The sequence below is a fragment of the Macaca thibetana genome, chromosome 4 (genome assembly GCF_024542745.1).
Source record: "Macaca thibetana thibetana isolate TM-01 chromosome 4, ASM2454274v1, whole genome shotgun sequence".
In the NCBI taxonomy this organism is placed as follows: Eukaryota; Metazoa; Chordata; class Mammalia; order Primates; family Cercopithecidae; genus Macaca; species Macaca thibetana.
In genome coordinates this window covers 67,616,298-67,633,646 of record NC_065581.1, presented here as the reverse complement: position 1 = coordinate 67,633,646, position 17,349 = coordinate 67,616,298, and the positions used below count along the sequence as shown (strand labels likewise).

The following is a 17,349-nucleotide window of genomic DNA, read 5'->3' as shown; positions in this document are numbered from 1 at the left end:
ATACTGCAGTGGTGTTTGAAGCAGTGCCCTCTAATAAACACACACATATTTCTGTGGCAAAACACAATATTCTGACAGAGCGGGATAGACGAGCTCTGTGTGAGTTAGGCCAGATTCGGCTGCCAAATGAATTTGCTTGGGAAACAAAGCCAAACTTGGGAAACATTTCCAGGGTTTTCAGAGGCTTTGGTTTTGGAATTTATAGATGAGGTGTTGTTGATCTGATTTGGCTCTGTGTCTCTACCCAAATCTCATCTCAAACTGTAATCCCCATATGTAGAGGGAAGGAGGTGATTGGATCGTGGGGGTGGTTTTCCCCATGCTGTTCTCATGATAGTGAGTACGTTCTCAGGAGATCCGATGGTTTTAGAAGTGTTTGGAAATTCCTCCTTTGCTCTCTCTCCTGCTGCCTTGTGAAGGTGCTTGTCTCCTCTTCACCTTCTGTCATGATTGTAAGTTTCCTGAGGCCTCCCCAGCCATGCGGAACTGTGGGTCAATTAAACCTCTTTCCTTTATAAATTACCCAGTCTCAGGAAAGTTCTTTATAGCAGTGTGAAAATGGACTAATACAGTTGTGGACCATGACATTACTATTACCAGAAGTCCCTCCTGGGTAGTGGGAATAGGGAGAAATTTTATCTTTCAGTGATTTTTGTATTTTCCTAATTTTCAATAGTGAACTGATATCACTTCTATAATGAGAAAAAACTATTTTAAAATACCCTTTTGTTATATCAGACAACCATGTGATACATCAAGTTCTAGACTGAATGATTCCACTCTTTCAGGATTTAGTCTCCTTTACTGAGTAAAATATTCTTTCTGTATTGCTATACCATTCTTTGTCATGATACAATTCCTTTACCTTTCACTATTATGATATATGCATTTTCATATACTTTATAAATATTATATGACATGGCCATGGAAATATTACTGCATATTGATTATGAGCATTCTATAGGACTGTGAGCTGGATCAAGGTTCTTTGCATCAGTGGGATCAAGGACCAAGTTCTTCCAGTTTTGTCCATTCAATGGCAAATGGTGTTCAGGTCTATTCATGTGATATGATATGAAGAAATGCTTAAAAATTCTACTTGAACATGCTAGAATTCCTCATGTCATATACTCATGTCCTTGGGCCAAATCTTGTGTGTATTTGTGTTAAAGAATGTTGACATATTTTTTCTCCAAAATTTTATCAATCTCATTGGCAGTGCTGTGTGTGTGTCTGTGTGTGTGTGTGTGTATGTATGTGTGTGTACATGGGCATGTGTGCATGTGCAGGCTCTACATATTGGTACATGGTACTAGTTCTTTTTATTTTCCTAACATTAACTTGCATACAGGTTTATAAATGCAAGGTAAAAAACATTTCCATCGATAATGGCACCTCTAAATGACTGGAGATAATAAATGTTATACTATAAATTTCTTTACCTCAAAATACCCATTTTCCATAAAATTCTTTCTATATGTACATGCATAAAATATATGTATATAGGTATTCTTTTTTTTTTTTTTTGCTACTTTTAGTCTCAACACTGAATCAGTCCAGAGATGTTGAGTGAGTTTTTAGATAGCCTAATTTATAAGCTTGGGATTCATTAACCTTTGATGACCACATTAAACTTTAAAATAAACCTCAGTCCATAAATAAAAAATCATTCTCAGCAGCCTTTCTCTGAAAAAGCTGAAATTCTGTAGTAAAAGTAAAAGTTACTATAGATGCATAAAGGGCAATAAGATAATTTTACAAGACAAGATGATCATTAAAGAAGACAAATGCATATTAAAGAGTAGGACAGTCAATTTAACATACAGTGCCAAACTAACACACAAATTAAAATTTATTGCAGAGATATTCAGAGATCATTGGAGCTACATTCTTACCCTGCTCTGATATTTCATTTTGCAAGTCCCAGATTAGTTGCTACCAAGAATATTTTCTGTTGCTATAATATCTGGCTGATGATATTTTTCATGTCTAATTTATCCATTATTACCCTAAAATATTATACGAAGACCTGCATTTCAAGCAAGAAATCACTCCATCAAAGGTTAGCATGTGTTCTATTAGCATCTTCCAAGTTGCTACCTTGAGATGTGCAACAACATCTGTGAAAAATGTGGAAGAAAATATTGCTTTTCTAAGAGTAATAAACAAGCAGGCAACTCCTCTCTCTCATTTTCCAAACAGATGAAAAACATAATAATTAGAAGTCTCAAAGAGATGGGGTGTCCCTCTGTATGTTTTCCACTTAGAGTAGAATAGACATTTGAGATTTTGTAAGATTAGATATTAAGTCCATACTGTGTGTTGAAATGGTATAGTTCATTGGCCAGTTGGAAATGCACATGTTTTTGGTCCAAGTTTTATTCACTTTGACAAATCAACAAATTGTAATTTCAAATAATATCTGAGACCAAGTAGAAGATGAGATTATATTCATTATTTCCCATCTGCTAGAGAGAAAACTGCACCACCTTATTCCCTCTACAAGGCCTAAAGGAGTCAATAGGTTACTTCAGATTTATTCATATTATTCACGTGATGTGAAGAAACAATGGAAAAGAATCTCCCGAACTTGCTGGAACTCCCCATGTGACGAGCATTGTGCACAATTTAGTGAACTGTGTTAAAGAATTTATGAGGGGTACCAAAGAAAAAGCCCACTAAAGTGTGGGGAATATTAACAATGGATTTCAGTTCACTAAGAGAGAAAAGTGCCCTGCAGAATCAATGAAAATTAACTTCTAGTGACTTTAACTTAAAGTTACTTATACAAAACCTGAATTCCAATTATTTCCTGATCTTTTCGTTATTACCTTCTCAATTGCCTCTAAAGCCTACCTTTTGAGTGGAGGCAGTTCAAAGCTGTTGGACTATGAAAATCAGTTATTGTGCTTGTACTTTAGTAAAACCTTCTGTGGAACATGAGGAAGCAAAAGCACAATAACTTATTTTGAAGATAATGTTTTATTTATGGATGAAAATAAATATTGAATGTATTTGGTATTCAATTTTTAACTTGGGAAAAATTAAACCTCAAAGTTTTCTAGATTACAAGCAATATTAATTAGAAACAATAGTACATGATAATTGCTGTAATGTAAAATATAACTCCACCTAGAAAAATAGATTTTCTTTATATAGTTATGATTTTCCACAATAACATCAAGGTTAATATATGCCAGATGGCTTACTTACTTTCATTAAGAATTATTAGTATCAAAACTGTTTAAACTAACAGCAATTCATCATTCTAATTGGTTTTTCTAAGAGTTAGTGTGAATTATGTAGGAAAAAAATTATGTCCTGAGCATCACCATGGCTTAGAGTCAGAAAATTATACCATTATCTCAAAAGCACATTGGACTTGGAACCTTAGTCCAGAGGGTGACCAGCTGATGTAAACTAGAACAAGAAGATTCTTCTGACAGTTTTTTTTCTCCCAAGAATTTGAAAGCTGAGCAAAGATGCAGACAATCCAAGGTCGCTGAAGTTTAATCACAGTTTAGTGGTACCCAGGGAAGCTCTGCTGGGTTCTCAAATGCCCTTACTCCTAGGCTGGTTGTCTACTATTCCTTTAAATCTCTTAGCTACCCTGGGAGTTTTTTTGAGCTCCTTTCCCCCTTTCCTTTACTTTTATTTTGTGAGAGCTGGAATTGTTATCTGCTAAATGAAAACAGAAAAATTATAACTGACATATTAACTTTGTGCCTTAATTTCCTTGTCTCTAAAACCGGACCACTGATAATAAACATAAACATGTCATTTAAAATGTGTCAACATTTTAAAAGCTCTAAGTGGTCTTTGTTTTTACTGGTTCTAGCATTAGATCTGAGCTATAGAAAAATTAACATTTTTACTCTGTTGAGCCACGTAAAGAGAATCATTATTAGGACTGTATAATCAGAAAAGAATCTGTTACCTCATCGCCTTTCTCCCCAGGTATCCCAGGGTAGCCCCGCTCTCCTTTGCTTCCCTAAAAAGACAATACATTCAGCTAGCACATGCAATCATTTTTCTTATCTTTTGGAAATGAAAAAAATCTCTTCTAAGAACACTTGGGGCATGTAATTTGGACAGGGTCAGGGAACAAATAAATGGCAACATTTGCAAGTGGCTTTTTCGTCTCTCTCTCCCTCCATATATATCTATATATACATGTATGTATTTTTAAAGTTGTATATTTTCAAATATCGGGTTCCTTTTTTTCATACTGAATTGAGGGTCCCAAGGTGAAAGTGGAGAAGAGAATTTCTTACCTTTGGTCCCTCTCTGCCTGGGATTCCTGGAGGACCCCGTGGCCCTATATCACCCTAGAGGACAGAGGAAGAACAGAACTGAGAGGATGCACTACATGTAACCTATAGGGTTCGTAAACATTCAGTCAGGCTTCTCACCTTCCGGGCCGTGGAATCATACTTTCCAGGCTCACCAGCGCCTCCTTCTCCTTTGTTGCTTTTCAGCCCTGGGACACTGGCTTGGCAGTTGCCACAGAAATTCTAATGAGTATAAAGATAAGGTTACTGAGAGAGTCATAAAAGCCATCTCTAAAGGTGAGGTTTCATGTGATGTGAAGTTCTTTTGGAACCTTTGTCAGAGATGAGTGATATAGATACGTCACTCTGCTTTCAGAAACTTGATTTATCCAATTTAAAAACATTAATTTTGTGAGGTAAAAACTATTTTCAAAGCTCATCAGTGATATCTGTTTATGATATTGATGAGCTTTTATTTTAAAAGCAGGTCTCCAATGACATTTAAATAGAAAATTCCAAATAAATAAGGAAAAGACACGTAAGTCAAGAACAAAAACTGAAGTTCCATTGTTTAGTAGAATGTTTCAAAAGGGAGTGGTAATAAAGTTTAGAAAACCCAGCACGATTACAGAATTCATACACCCTATAGCACAAATCATTTTAAAAACAACAACAACAACAAAAAACCTGCAAAGAAAGGATTTGTCCTTGTGGGAGCAAAATTAGTTCTCCAACTACATACAGTTTACTAACATTTTGTCGGTGGAGGCACTCTAGAGAAATAATTACTTGACTGACATAGACTTGACTCCTAGGTCAAATCCAAGTGACAATAGGAAATCTAAGTGAAATTACCTTTCCATTGCCTTCTCTGCAACCTTTAGCTGATGTGGGAAATCTTAACTTCCAGAGTCTGAGCTCATAAGATAAACATAACTCTCATCACACAGCTAAAGAAAGAGTATGTGTGAAAAGCTCTATATAGGCTTATTTTTAAATAAATTGTTGGAATAAGAATATGACCAAGAAAGGCACAGAATAAGGGCCACTGAGTGGGGGAGATAGTTTAACAGTTGACAGAAGGTAGGACAACCTACGTTTCCATACTTCCATCCTTTTCCCTAAAGGAAAGAATCTTTAAACATGAAAGAGAAGTGAAGCTTGCCATTGATAAGAAACTGGCAAGAAAGCCCATGGCTATTCAAATTCAATATTTTTGACGTAATGAATAGCACTGTAAATCTGATTTTCAAACATGGGCTCCTTGGAACACTAAATTTGCATGATACTGAAAAGCTTGCAAGGTGTGATGGTTAATACTGAGTGTCAACTTGATAGGATTGAAGGATGCAAACTATTGTTCCTGGGTGTGTCTGTGAGGGTGTTGCCAAAGGAGATTAACATCTGAGTTGGTGGACTGGGAGAGGCAGACCCACCCTCAATATGGGCGGGCACAATCTAATCAGGTGCCAGTGCAGCTAAAATAAAGCAGACAAAAGAAGGTGGAAGGGGTTGATGTGCTGAGTCTTCTGGCCTTCATCTTTCTCCAGTGCTGGATGCTTCCTGCCCTCAAACATGAGACTTCATATTCTTCGCTTTGGACTCTTGGACTTACACTAGTGGTTTGCCAGAGGATTTTGGGCCTTCGGCCACAGACTGAAGGCGGTACTGTCAGCTTCCCTACTTTTGAGGTTTTGGGACTTGGACTGATTCACTATTGGCTTCCTTGTTCTTCGACTTGCAGACAGCCTATTGTGGGACTTTACCTTGTAATCACATGAGTCAATTCTCCTTAATAAACTCCCTTTCATATATACATATATACCATTAGTTCTGTCCCTCTGGAGAACCCTGATGAATACATGAGGCAAATCATCTCAAAAATGCTGGGTTACAGCAATCCCATTACTGGGTATATACCCAAAGGATTATAAATCATTCTACTATAAAGACACATGCACATGTATGTTTATTGGGGGCACTGTTCACAATAGCAAAGACTTGGAACCAACCCAAAAGCCCATCAATGATAGACTGGATAAAGAAAATGTGGCACATATACACCATGGAATACTATGCAGCCATAAAAAAGAATGAGTTCATGTCCTTTGCAGGGACATGGATAAAGCTGGAAACCATCATTCTCAGCAAACTAACACAAGAACAGAAAACCAAACACCGCATGTTCTCACTCATAAGTGAGAGTTGAACAATAACACATGGACACTGGGAGGGGAACATCACACACTAAGGGGGCCTGTTGGGGGTGGGGGGCTAGGGGTGGGATAGCATTAGGAGAAATACCTAAGGTAGATGACGGGTTGATGGGTGGAGCAAACCACCATGGCACGTGTATACCTATGCAACAAACCTGCATGTTCTGTACATGTACCCCAGAACTTAAAGTATATAAAAACATGCTGGGTTAAACAGCTCTCTTCATGGTGGTCTTTCTTAGAGTCTGAATATAGAAAATTTCCAGATGAATTTTATCACCTGGATTATTTCACAGGGACAATGTGTTGGCACAGGAGTTAAATATATATATATTTATAGAACCATTACTGATGATACCTGAAAAACTATGAAGATAAAGAGACACTTGAGAACTTAAGAGAAACAAAAGGATTTCCATATTTCAAAAAGTATGAAAAAGATAATGATCTGCAGACACAAACATGACATCTCAATACGGAGCAAAACCTTGGCATATCGATATGGAGCAACATTTTAGAAGAGATTGTTCAACTGACTATTTTAGTAAAACATTAAAAAATGATAATCATTATGACAAATACAATTTCTAAGAGTCATTTGAAACTGACTTCATTTTCTTTGGGTTAGTGTTACCAGAATGGTAAATGTAAAATAACTGAGTTTTATTAACATTCTTGGAAAAATGTCTTAAGATTTTCTCATGGAAAGAATAAAGATGCATCAATTATTAACCAATACACAATGTCATTCAAAGAGGGATTGACATACTGATTAATCTAAAAGGAGGCCTTTGAAGGGGCCTGTAATTATGCCAGTTCTTTTTAATACTTTAATCAAAGATATTTTTGCAAACAGAAAGCAGGATGATCAAATTGGCTAAAGACTCAAGGTAGAGAGATATAGTGTTAACGTATGGGGTAACAGGATCAGGATTTAACATGATGTTATTACATTGGCCTGACAGATCCAACCCAGAATCTAAATTCCTGTATTTGGACTTTGTTCGGGGAACTACATGCCTCCCCTTGCTTCTATTGTATACAGTTTGTGGAGACTATCAGTCAAGATGTCCGGCTCTCTACGGACTCAGAACTTCAGTGAAATGACACAGAGACTGGAGCAATGGCAGAGCACGTTCATTAGAGGGATGATTCCCGGGTGAGACTGCCAATTAGTTCCACTTCTGAGAGCACTGGAACCCTGGTTCTGCTTCCTGTCAGAGCCTATTCATGGTCCTTTGATCTGTTCTGTGAGATCCCATATTCTACCAGTATATTCATTTCTACTACAGCATAAAGGTTTCTCATCCTTAAAGAACCCTAAGTATTCTGAAATGATATAACTCCTGCAATCCTGCTATTTCCAACACCACTGTCTCATAAATAATCTAGGACTTAATGTCTGAGGACCTATGTTCCTGTGTTAATGTTACATTTACTTGCTGTGTGACTCTGAAAAAGTTACTTAACTGCTGAGAACTTCAGGTCTGTCATCTATAGAATGGGAATGCTGCAACAGGCTGAACTCATAAGATTATTATGGAAATTAAATGAGATGATATAAGTAAAGTGGCATATTAACTGGCCTGTAATTTTAACTCAATAAATATAAGATTTTCCTGAAATTCTGGCAAATATTCTTCTCTGGCTTATAAAAACTGCTGGCTTTTGGAGGTCTTAGAAATTCCTTTAATATATATTTATATTCATATTCATATTTACACTTATGTTTATGCATCTATTCTCAAAACTCTACTTTACAAATGTATATGCTAGAACTCGAGTCTTTTGAATTCAATTAAACAAATATTTCTGCCTGCTTACTATTGTGCAAATAATTGTGTGAATCACTGGGCTACATGCTAGAAATACAAACTAAATTATATATATCTAACTATAGTCTGTGTGTGTGTACACATACACAATGTCCATTCATACAAAGAAAGATACAACACATTGTGTTTGAGTATGAAGTCAAGAGCCTGATTTTCATGTGGGCTCACTCAGTCGTAGCACACCAGGCAGAAACATGCAAATACATACCCTTACATATGTGCCATTATCATCCCCCCAGTATGTTTTACTGATAAAATACAGGGAAGTGTTAGAGATTAAAAAAAGAGATAGCAAGATTAATTCCCTGAGATGATAATAGGTAGAGGTGATTTTTATTGAACAGAGTAACAGGTATTAGGGCAGGTTTCGACTGTGGAATTTTGTAAAATCCCATGACATCAAAATTCAGCCTTGTAAGTGGCCATATATAGAGCAGCACTGATTTTCATCTTGGGACTGACCAGGCCAGATTTAGTGAGAAGGATTCGCTTTCACAGTAGTGAGCCAGGGTGAGTCAACACCCATTAAGAGAAAGATGTTCCTCCAGAAGAGAGAATAATCTACTCCAGGGTGCTAATGACATAATTCCTTCCCTGTAGCCAATTCATAACTATACTACCCGCTGCCCTCCACCCCTGCTCCACCCAAAATGAGAGGCTGGTAAAGAAGAGAGTGAAAGAATTACGATAAATGGCATAAGGTATATAAGATACATGTTTATTTTCCTATCTTAAAGATGTCCTGCCATTTAAAAATTGAATTGTAGTTCCAGCTAAACAATTGACTCAATTTCTGCTAAATATTTTCTTTGTGATTTTTCTGGAAATTAACACACAATTTCTTACACAGCAATACAGTACCTTGAGCAAAACACCAATGTCTCCCAAGAGAGGAAGTGCAATCTGTGGTTAAGAAGATAAAACCAAAGATATGTATTTATATATGAACACAATATAATATAAACATACAGTACAATATAGATATTTTTCCTCAAAATGCCATGAAGCTTCTAGTGTCTCACTTTACAATCACTGGCTTAACGTTATGTTTCGTATCAAGAAATGTGCACGTGGAACTGATAGAATTCAGAACAAATTTTGAAAAATGTTCACTATTCTCTCATGAACGTGCAAACACACATATCATCATTTTGACTGTGCATCCCTATTTTATATTTTCATGGCAACCTTTATGCCGTCCCTGGTATATTATTGGTTTTAAATAATACATAAAGATAAATTATTTATTAAAAGGAAATCACTCCTCTGGCAAACACATTATCAGGCTGTTGAGAAATATGAAAACTACCAGATAAGTTTGCCTTACAGTTATTTCTCATGGAAGTTCAAAAGAACCTACAGTTGGCTTAAGTGATAGGCAAGACAAATACTGAAGGAACTTGGACCACATTTTGGCCACATATCTTCAGATGTTCTTTCAGAGAGACACTGTGTAAACCCAAGTAATATTTTGTAAGATTCCCAGAAAAATGCACAAGTGATTCACCCAACAGTGGCGTTAAAGTAATGCCAAAATATGCCTCCACACGTAGCTTATAAAGGCACATAAGGCCCAAACACTGTGGGAGGTAGAAAGGATTTGTGAGGCTTAGAACTGAGAAGCCAGATTTGGATTTTATTATACAAGACTCTTAATACAATGTCATGTACCATATGGCCTCTCAAATTATAACTGCCGAGTCTGAGGCTATTTAAAGGGATTTCACTGTTGCTCAAAGCAAGGTTTAACCTAGAATAAAACTTTGAAACACACATTTAGTGCCTAAACCCATTTTCTAAGAGTCTACTCAAGCCAGTTTTCATAATTTAATCATTGCGACATTTTAAAGCTACAGAATCAATGGATCTGTACCATATTGTAGGCAACTTACCTGCAAAATTTCATTTAGAAAAATGAAATTCATTTAGCCACTAGCATTAGAAAAAATAGAAATCGTGGCGATATATTTTATCTCAATTTTCAATGGGATTGAGACATTATATGCCAAGGCTCAGCCTGGGGCAAAATTGTACAGTTGAATTATACCCTTAGGAAATAAGTATTCATCACACACACAGAAATGCTGACCCAGCCTGAATTCTTTTTCTCTCGACAAAATAATGGGGATAAACAAAATCACCAAGCAGTCACTGAGCATTCTAATGAGTTTGGACAGCAAAACTTGCTTGGGAGGCTGTTTGGCTTCTGGGTACATTTAAGACACATAAATCAGACAAGGTCTGTCTACATACCGGGTCACCTGGGGGGCCTGGCAGGCCTGGCTTTCCATCCCTCCCTGGAACTCCCTGAAAACAGAGGTGTCCATGTTCAATCTTTGCACATTGGCACAGATGCAGATTAAAATGGGGGAGGGTAGATAAAGAAAGTCCTTACATCATTCCCTGGAGTCCCTGGGGTTCCTGGCAACCCAGGAAGACCTCGAGGACCCTGGAAAAGGAGGGAAATAAAAACAGTTACTTATGAGGACGGTCTTTCAGTCATTTCCCCCAAGTCAGCAAGGTGGCTTTGCTGGGATAAAAAATTAGTTAAGTAGCTTACCTGAATACCTGGCTCTCCAACTGGTCCTTGGGAGCCCTGAGTACAAATGAGATTTTATTATCAAAATTCCACCAAGAATGTCCATAAATTATCCAAGTGACATAAAAGACTAAGCATTGTAGTTTACTTAGAGGCACAACAGGGTTTGCCACCGTACACACGAGGAAAACTGCAAAGTCGGCCAAGACTTTCAGGTCGTAGGTGAATAACTTAATCAGATACCTGTTGCTGGAAACATCAATATGATTTTGCTCAGAGACTTGGGACATCTATCTCATTACCATAATCTGTCACTGCACATTCATGAGGGCACAAAGAATGCATCCAAATTCCATCTGTCAGAAACTGACCGCCCACAGGGGTAACTGGTTCGGGGCTTCTTTTCTTTTCTGCTTTCAACTTTGAGTCATTTATCTCTTGGAAGAAATCACCAGAACCAGTGTTCAGTGACAGGAGTAGGAGGTAAAACACTAATCAATGATATTTTTCTACTTTTAGAAAATTGGAATTTGGGATAAATAAAATGAGGCTGGGAGATTATCAGGGAACTTAATGATGGTAGCTGTACCGCTCTTACGTAACCATGAACTTCTGTAAGAGGAATTTGCAACCTAAGTAAGTCAAGAGCTGGTTTCCTAGCAGTTGACTTCAGTAACTACTCACTGACTTTTCCTTTCTTATTTAAAGAAATAAATATTCATATCACTGCTCTTGCCAAAGCTACTTTTTTCCTCCCTTTCTATTTATCCTCAACCACCATCACTTCCCTAATAATTTTCTTTTCTTTTCCTTTTTTTTTTTTTTGAGATGGAGTCTCACTCTGTCACCCAGGCTGAAGCGCAGTGGTGGAATCTCGGCTCACTGCAACCTCCGCCTCCTGTGTTCAAGCAATTCTCCTGCCTCAGTCTCTTGAGTAGCTGGGATTACAGTCACCTGTTACCACGCTCGGCTACTTTTTGTATGTTTAGTAGAGATGGGGTTTCACCATGTTGGCCAGGCTGGTCTCAAACTCCTGACCTCAAGTGATCCACCTGTCTTGGCCTCTCGAAGTGTTGGGATTACAAGGATGAGCCACCAGGTCCAGCCTCTAATAATTTTCTGATACAAGTTTTTACTTGGTTTAATTTCCATCTCCAATGGTCTTTTACATTCTTGCCCTGGCAAATCAGACAACCCTCATTCACAACATATCCCTTCACTACTTATGCTTTCTTTTAACTTTTCATGATAACTTCAATATAAAGATGTGATACTGTGATAAAATAATATTTGGTTTCTGCCCTCAGTTCCTGGCACAGAGCTCCTAAAACCCTCGTAAATTCCTTAACAATAGGTTGCTAACATAAACTTTTGTTCTAATACTTGTTTTTTGGCCCCGGTTGACACAGAGCTTCTAATCCCTTGGGTTTCTTGGGTGATAGGAGAGTCTTTTGTTCCAATGAGGTGACTTGGTGGGCTCCTTGACAGGAGCTGATCACCAGAAAGACCAAGCCACAATTAGAAACTCGGCCTTTCAGCCCACCCCGCATTCTGTGAAGAGGGGAGAGGGGCTGGAAATATAGTTAGTTGTTTATCTTGCTGACATGATGAAGCCTCCATAAAATCCCAAAATATGGGGTTTAGAGAACTTCCAGGCTGGCAAAAACACCCATGTGCCAGGAGAGTGACACACCCCAACTCCGCAGGGACCGACGCTCCTACACTCAGGGACCCTTCCAGACCTCTCCCTTTGTAACTCTTCTTCTGACTGTTCAGCTGTATCCTTTACTGATACCATAAACCAGTAAATGTAAGAAAGAGTTACTTGATTCTGTGAACCACTCTAGCAAACTACAGAACCTGAGGTGGGGGTTATGGAAACTTGCAGTTTATAGCTGGTTGAACAGAAGTAATGAAGGCCCAGATATGCAGTTGGCCTCTGAAGTAGGGGTCGGTTTTGTGCGATTGAGCCCTTAACCTGTGGAATCTGACGCTAACTCCAGGTAGATAGTGTCAGACGTGAATTGACTAGTAGAACATCCAGTTGATGTCCATTGGAGAATTGATGAGTAGGGGAAAAAAACCCACACATCTGGTGTCAGAATTGTATTATGTTGAATGTTAAGAGCATAATAGGAAAAAAGTTAGTTTGTTTTTCTATTACACCATACAGGACAATTTTCTAAATTAATGTCGTTAGAATAACCATTTATTTCTACTTTTCTTGTTCAAAAATATTTTATGTCTTTTCATAGTAAATGAAAATTGTATATTTATTATTATTTGGTCTACAAGTGTGGATATAGTGGTCATTATTAATAGGGGCTGTTCTAGGCTCTGTCCTTATAGTTTAAATACTTTAAAAACTACCCATTATTTGTTTTTACCATTGAAAACACCATCTCTTCACTCTGAAGACATTACTCAGACCTTTTTGGTGTCATTTCACCTATGTGTACGCCATTCACTTTAAATATTAACTTCTTGTTTTAACTTAATTAAAAACAAGCTGTAATATATAATGACCTAATATTAGGCAGTCATACCATCTTACAAATATGTATTTGTGCTTTTTAATATATAGATTAGAGGTATAGGTTAAATGACTGCTTCTAATCCAAATTAGCATATGTGTGACCAGCATCTGTAAGTTAAAAAACAAACAGCGGGTACTGTCTCTGTGCTTAAGTGATACAACCTCAGTGCCCATCAATCCTCTCTGGATAGTGTTTATTTGTATTTCCTCCTCTGACCTTTCTATTCTTTTCACCTTGTTAAAATTTGACACTGGATTTTGTTTCACAATATTGGAATCAACAAGGACTGAATGAATTTCACTTACTGTTCTGCCAGGAATTCCTACCCCTGGTGGGCCTATGTCCCCTGGGGAACCGTGAACACCTGGAAGTCCTCTTTCACCCTGTGAAATGAAAGGCTGCTGTTAGCGCAAGCCTCAAGAGACATAAACTTCTCTGCTATATTTTGTTAATTATTAACTTCTTAAAAATTAACTAAATATTTTTATACCTTTGGTCCACGCGGACCAGGTGCTCCAGGATTTCCATCTAATCCCTAAAAGAAAAGGAAGGTGAATACATTGAATACGTATCTTCTTCTAGAAAGGTTATAAACACATTAGAAGTTATAACTAATATGTTTTATCACTCTTCATCTTATTTGAATAAATCTTTTTCTATAAAAGAATAAGGAACAGGGAGTACACATTTCAATAGGTTATAGATTTTGTATAGTTGTTTTAAAATATAAAAGATTTTTATTTATAAAATGAGGCACCTGATATTGAGAAATATTATTATTATTTAATAACGTAAGTTCAAAGGAGATGAGAAACAAAGGCACATAAAACATATTTTAAAAACATTGGTTATTTAGACTTTCCAGCAGTCCAGTTTTCAATGTCCTGGGAATAGTCTGGGTCACAAAGACATTTTCTGCAAATGACAAACCATGGTGATACCTGCAAAACCTCTGGAAGGGAAAATTCAGGTAGTTTTTCTGTTTTACAATACTGTCCTAGGAAGTTTTATGGTGTAAAACTAGTGTACCCGACTGGGATTCATGGATCTCTACAGAATCCATGTGTAGGATTCAGGGGACCTAGGAATCTTCCAAAATCATATGCAAAATGTTGTATACATGTATATTTTCTTCAGAAGAAAGCCCTTTGCTTATCACACATTTAAGAGGTTTTATCTGTGATTTAAAGAATAAGATGCCTGTAATCCCAGCACTTTGGGAGGCCGAGGTGGCAGATCACTGGAGCTCAGGAGTTCATGACCAGCATGGACAACATGGTGAAGCCCCATCTATACAAAAAATATAAAAATTAGCCAGGAGTGGTGGCATGTGCCTGTTGTCACCACTACTCAGGAGGCTGGGGTGGGAGGATCACTTGAATCACGGAGGTCGAGGCTGCAGTGATCCATAATTGTACTACTGTGCTCCAGCCTGGGTGACAGATTAAAGACCCTGTCTCAGGAAAAAAAAAAAAAAAAAAAAAAAAAAAAAAAAAAGAATAAGATGAATAGATGAATATTTCTTTTTTCCCCTGACTTTTATTTTAGGTTCAGGGGTACATGTACAGGTTTAGTACATGGGTACATTGCATATTGCTCAGGTTTATTGTATGAATGATCCCACTACCCAAGGAAGTAAGCATAGTGCCTGACAGTTTTTCAACCTTGCCTCCCTTCAACTCTCCCCCATCAGTAGTCCTCCACATCTCTTGCTCCCATCTCTACTATGCTGGTGTGCAACCAGTGTTTAGCTCCCACTTATAAGTGAGGACGTGCAGTATTTGGTTTTTTGTTCCTGCATTAATTTGCTTAGGATAATGGCCTCTAGCTGTATCCATGTTGCTGCAAAGGGCATGATTTTGTCCTTTTTATGGCTGCATAGTATTCCATGGTTATATATATCACATTGTCTTTATCCAGTCCACTGTAGATGGGCATCTAGGTTGAATCCATGTCATTGCTATTATGAATAGAGTTGCAATGAACACACGAATGCATGTGTCTTTTTGGTAGAACTATTTATTTTCTTTTGGGAAAAGAAACCCGTAGTGAGATTGCTAGGTCAAAAGGTAGTTCTGTTTTAAGTTCTTTTTTCCTTTTTTTTTGCAGACCTAAACTTATTCCCATACTTGTGATCTGAAACTAGGAACCCACAAGCAGTAATTAATGAACTTGCAAGAAATATTTTAACAAAAGGGCTAATACTTACTGGTTCCCCTGGCAGGCTTTTCCCTGGAGGACCAGCCTCACCTTTTGGACCTGGAAGCCCAGGAGGGCCTATGATCCCACCTGGATCTCCCTGTGGAAAACAAAGTAAGATTCTTTCTTTGATGCTCAGGTTCATGGTGGGAAGAGAGGAGGTAGTGGCTTCCATTGTTTTAAGTTGTCATCATAGCCAGTCAAACTTCATTCACTCACTTACTCACTCACCAACTCAATAATATTTATTGAGTACCTAATTCATGCCTGTTCAGTGCATTTAGATTTTGCAGTTAGTTATGTTAGCAGTATCACAAAACATATGCATGTGTGTGTATATGTATATATATATATGCACAAAAGGGCATATTTATTAATAAAGTTCTATAGATGATCTTTATGTTTTCTTTAAGTTATTCCCCAATAATAGTTCAATGTTAATACACTGTTTCCATGTAGATATCAAGAAACAGGTCCTGCAAGATTAAGAGACTTCTTAGGTTTATATCAGAATTGGTAACTGAGCTTGACTTTCAGACTCCTGATATCTTCATCTCTCAGTTCATTTTGTCACATGGCATTCCTGTGCCAGAACCAGGGCTGCCAAAATGCACAACTCTAGGGGGTACCATTTACATTGTAGTTAATGTGAATGTCTGTCCCCTGCACAATCCCAGAAGCCCTGGGGCATCCTTTCATCTCCCTTATGATCCTCTGTCTCTTCCTCCTATCTACTTAACATATAAAATGAGGAAAATACAAACTATACCTTTTCTCCTTTAATGCCTTGTTTTCCTGGGATACCATGTTCTCCTGGCAATCCCTAGAAAACTCAGAGTGAATAGGAAAGAGCAATGAGAACATCTCTTATAATAACATTTCCCTATATCTGAATCTTTGTCGAGAGAACAGAATTTTAACATATAGCCTATTAATACAAGGAGTAGGATTGATTTTGGCCTTTAAGACCTGGAAAAATATTAGTGATTCTACGTGGTCTATTGGTTCAAGTGAAGCCACCTGGATGCCATAGGAAAGAAACTAAAGTCGAATTGAACCGAATGTCTCACCCATATTATTGCCATGGAAGAGGGATGGTGGTTGGTAGCATCACATAATGATTCCGAAGGACTCTCAGGCAACTAGAAAAATATGTTTTTACTATGTTTTAGAAACAGTGGCTCTTTCTCTTTTGATTTTGTTCTCTTTATAGCTCTGGCCACTATCACTTAATCTCAGTTTTTGAGCATTGTGGCTCCACTTGTGCCACCAGGATTATCTCTCTTTTCATAAGATCTGTCCACTAGGTTTATCTACAGTGGCCCATTAGTTGGCATAGGGAAGTTATCAAAAGCTTTGCTCTATAAACTGGGTGTTCAAAGTACCAAGCAGAACATGTGCACCGACCAATAGACAGGAGAGGCTCAAACGGTGAGCATGGAGAATAGAACGTGAGGTTAAGGGGCTGTTCTCAGGGCATGAAAAAAGGAGAGATCCTAAGAGTTGCCTGGAGGGAACTGTAATCACGGTCAGATAGTGATCAGTCTCCAAGGAGTTATGGCCAAGGATTTTTCTTATTTTGCTCAAGTGTGAACTGATGGAGAGCTCGCAGCTCCCAAGTTGTCAGAAGGCTAGGAAGGTTGTCCAAGGAATAGAAAGTTGATCCAGATAATGAATAGGAACGTGCATTGAGTATTTTAGGTCCACTAAAGCTAGGTTATAATGCAATCTGTCGATCTTCCTTCAGATATA

The 17,349-nt window shown here is 37.7% G+C and overlaps 1 protein-coding gene across 4 annotated transcripts in view; it reads right to left on the bottom strand.

The window, feature by feature from the left end:
• Positions 1–17,349, bottom strand: part of COL19A1 (collagen type XIX alpha 1 chain) — a 336,630-nt gene that overhangs the window by 56,117 nt on the left and 263,164 nt on the right. For all 4 annotated transcript variants that reach the window (XM_050789707.1, XM_050789711.1, XM_050789708.1 and 1 more), the window contains 11 exons: positions 16,367–16,420; positions 15,608–15,697; positions 13,889–13,933; positions 13,704–13,781; positions 10,883–10,918; positions 10,718–10,771; positions 10,576–10,629; positions 9,184–9,225; positions 4,413–4,514; positions 4,275–4,328; positions 3,938–3,991 (listed from right to left, as the gene is read on the bottom strand). In XM_050789707.1, the coding sequence (XP_050645664.1) occupies positions 3,938–3,991; positions 4,275–4,328; positions 4,413–4,514; positions 9,184–9,225; positions 10,576–10,629; positions 10,718–10,771; positions 10,883–10,918; positions 13,704–13,781; positions 13,889–13,933; positions 15,608–15,697; positions 16,367–16,420 (663 nt within the window). The remainder of the gene's footprint in view (positions 1–3,937; positions 3,992–4,274; positions 4,329–4,412; positions 4,515–9,183; positions 9,226–10,575; positions 10,630–10,717; positions 10,772–10,882; positions 10,919–13,703; positions 13,782–13,888; positions 13,934–15,607; positions 15,698–16,366; positions 16,421–17,349) is intronic.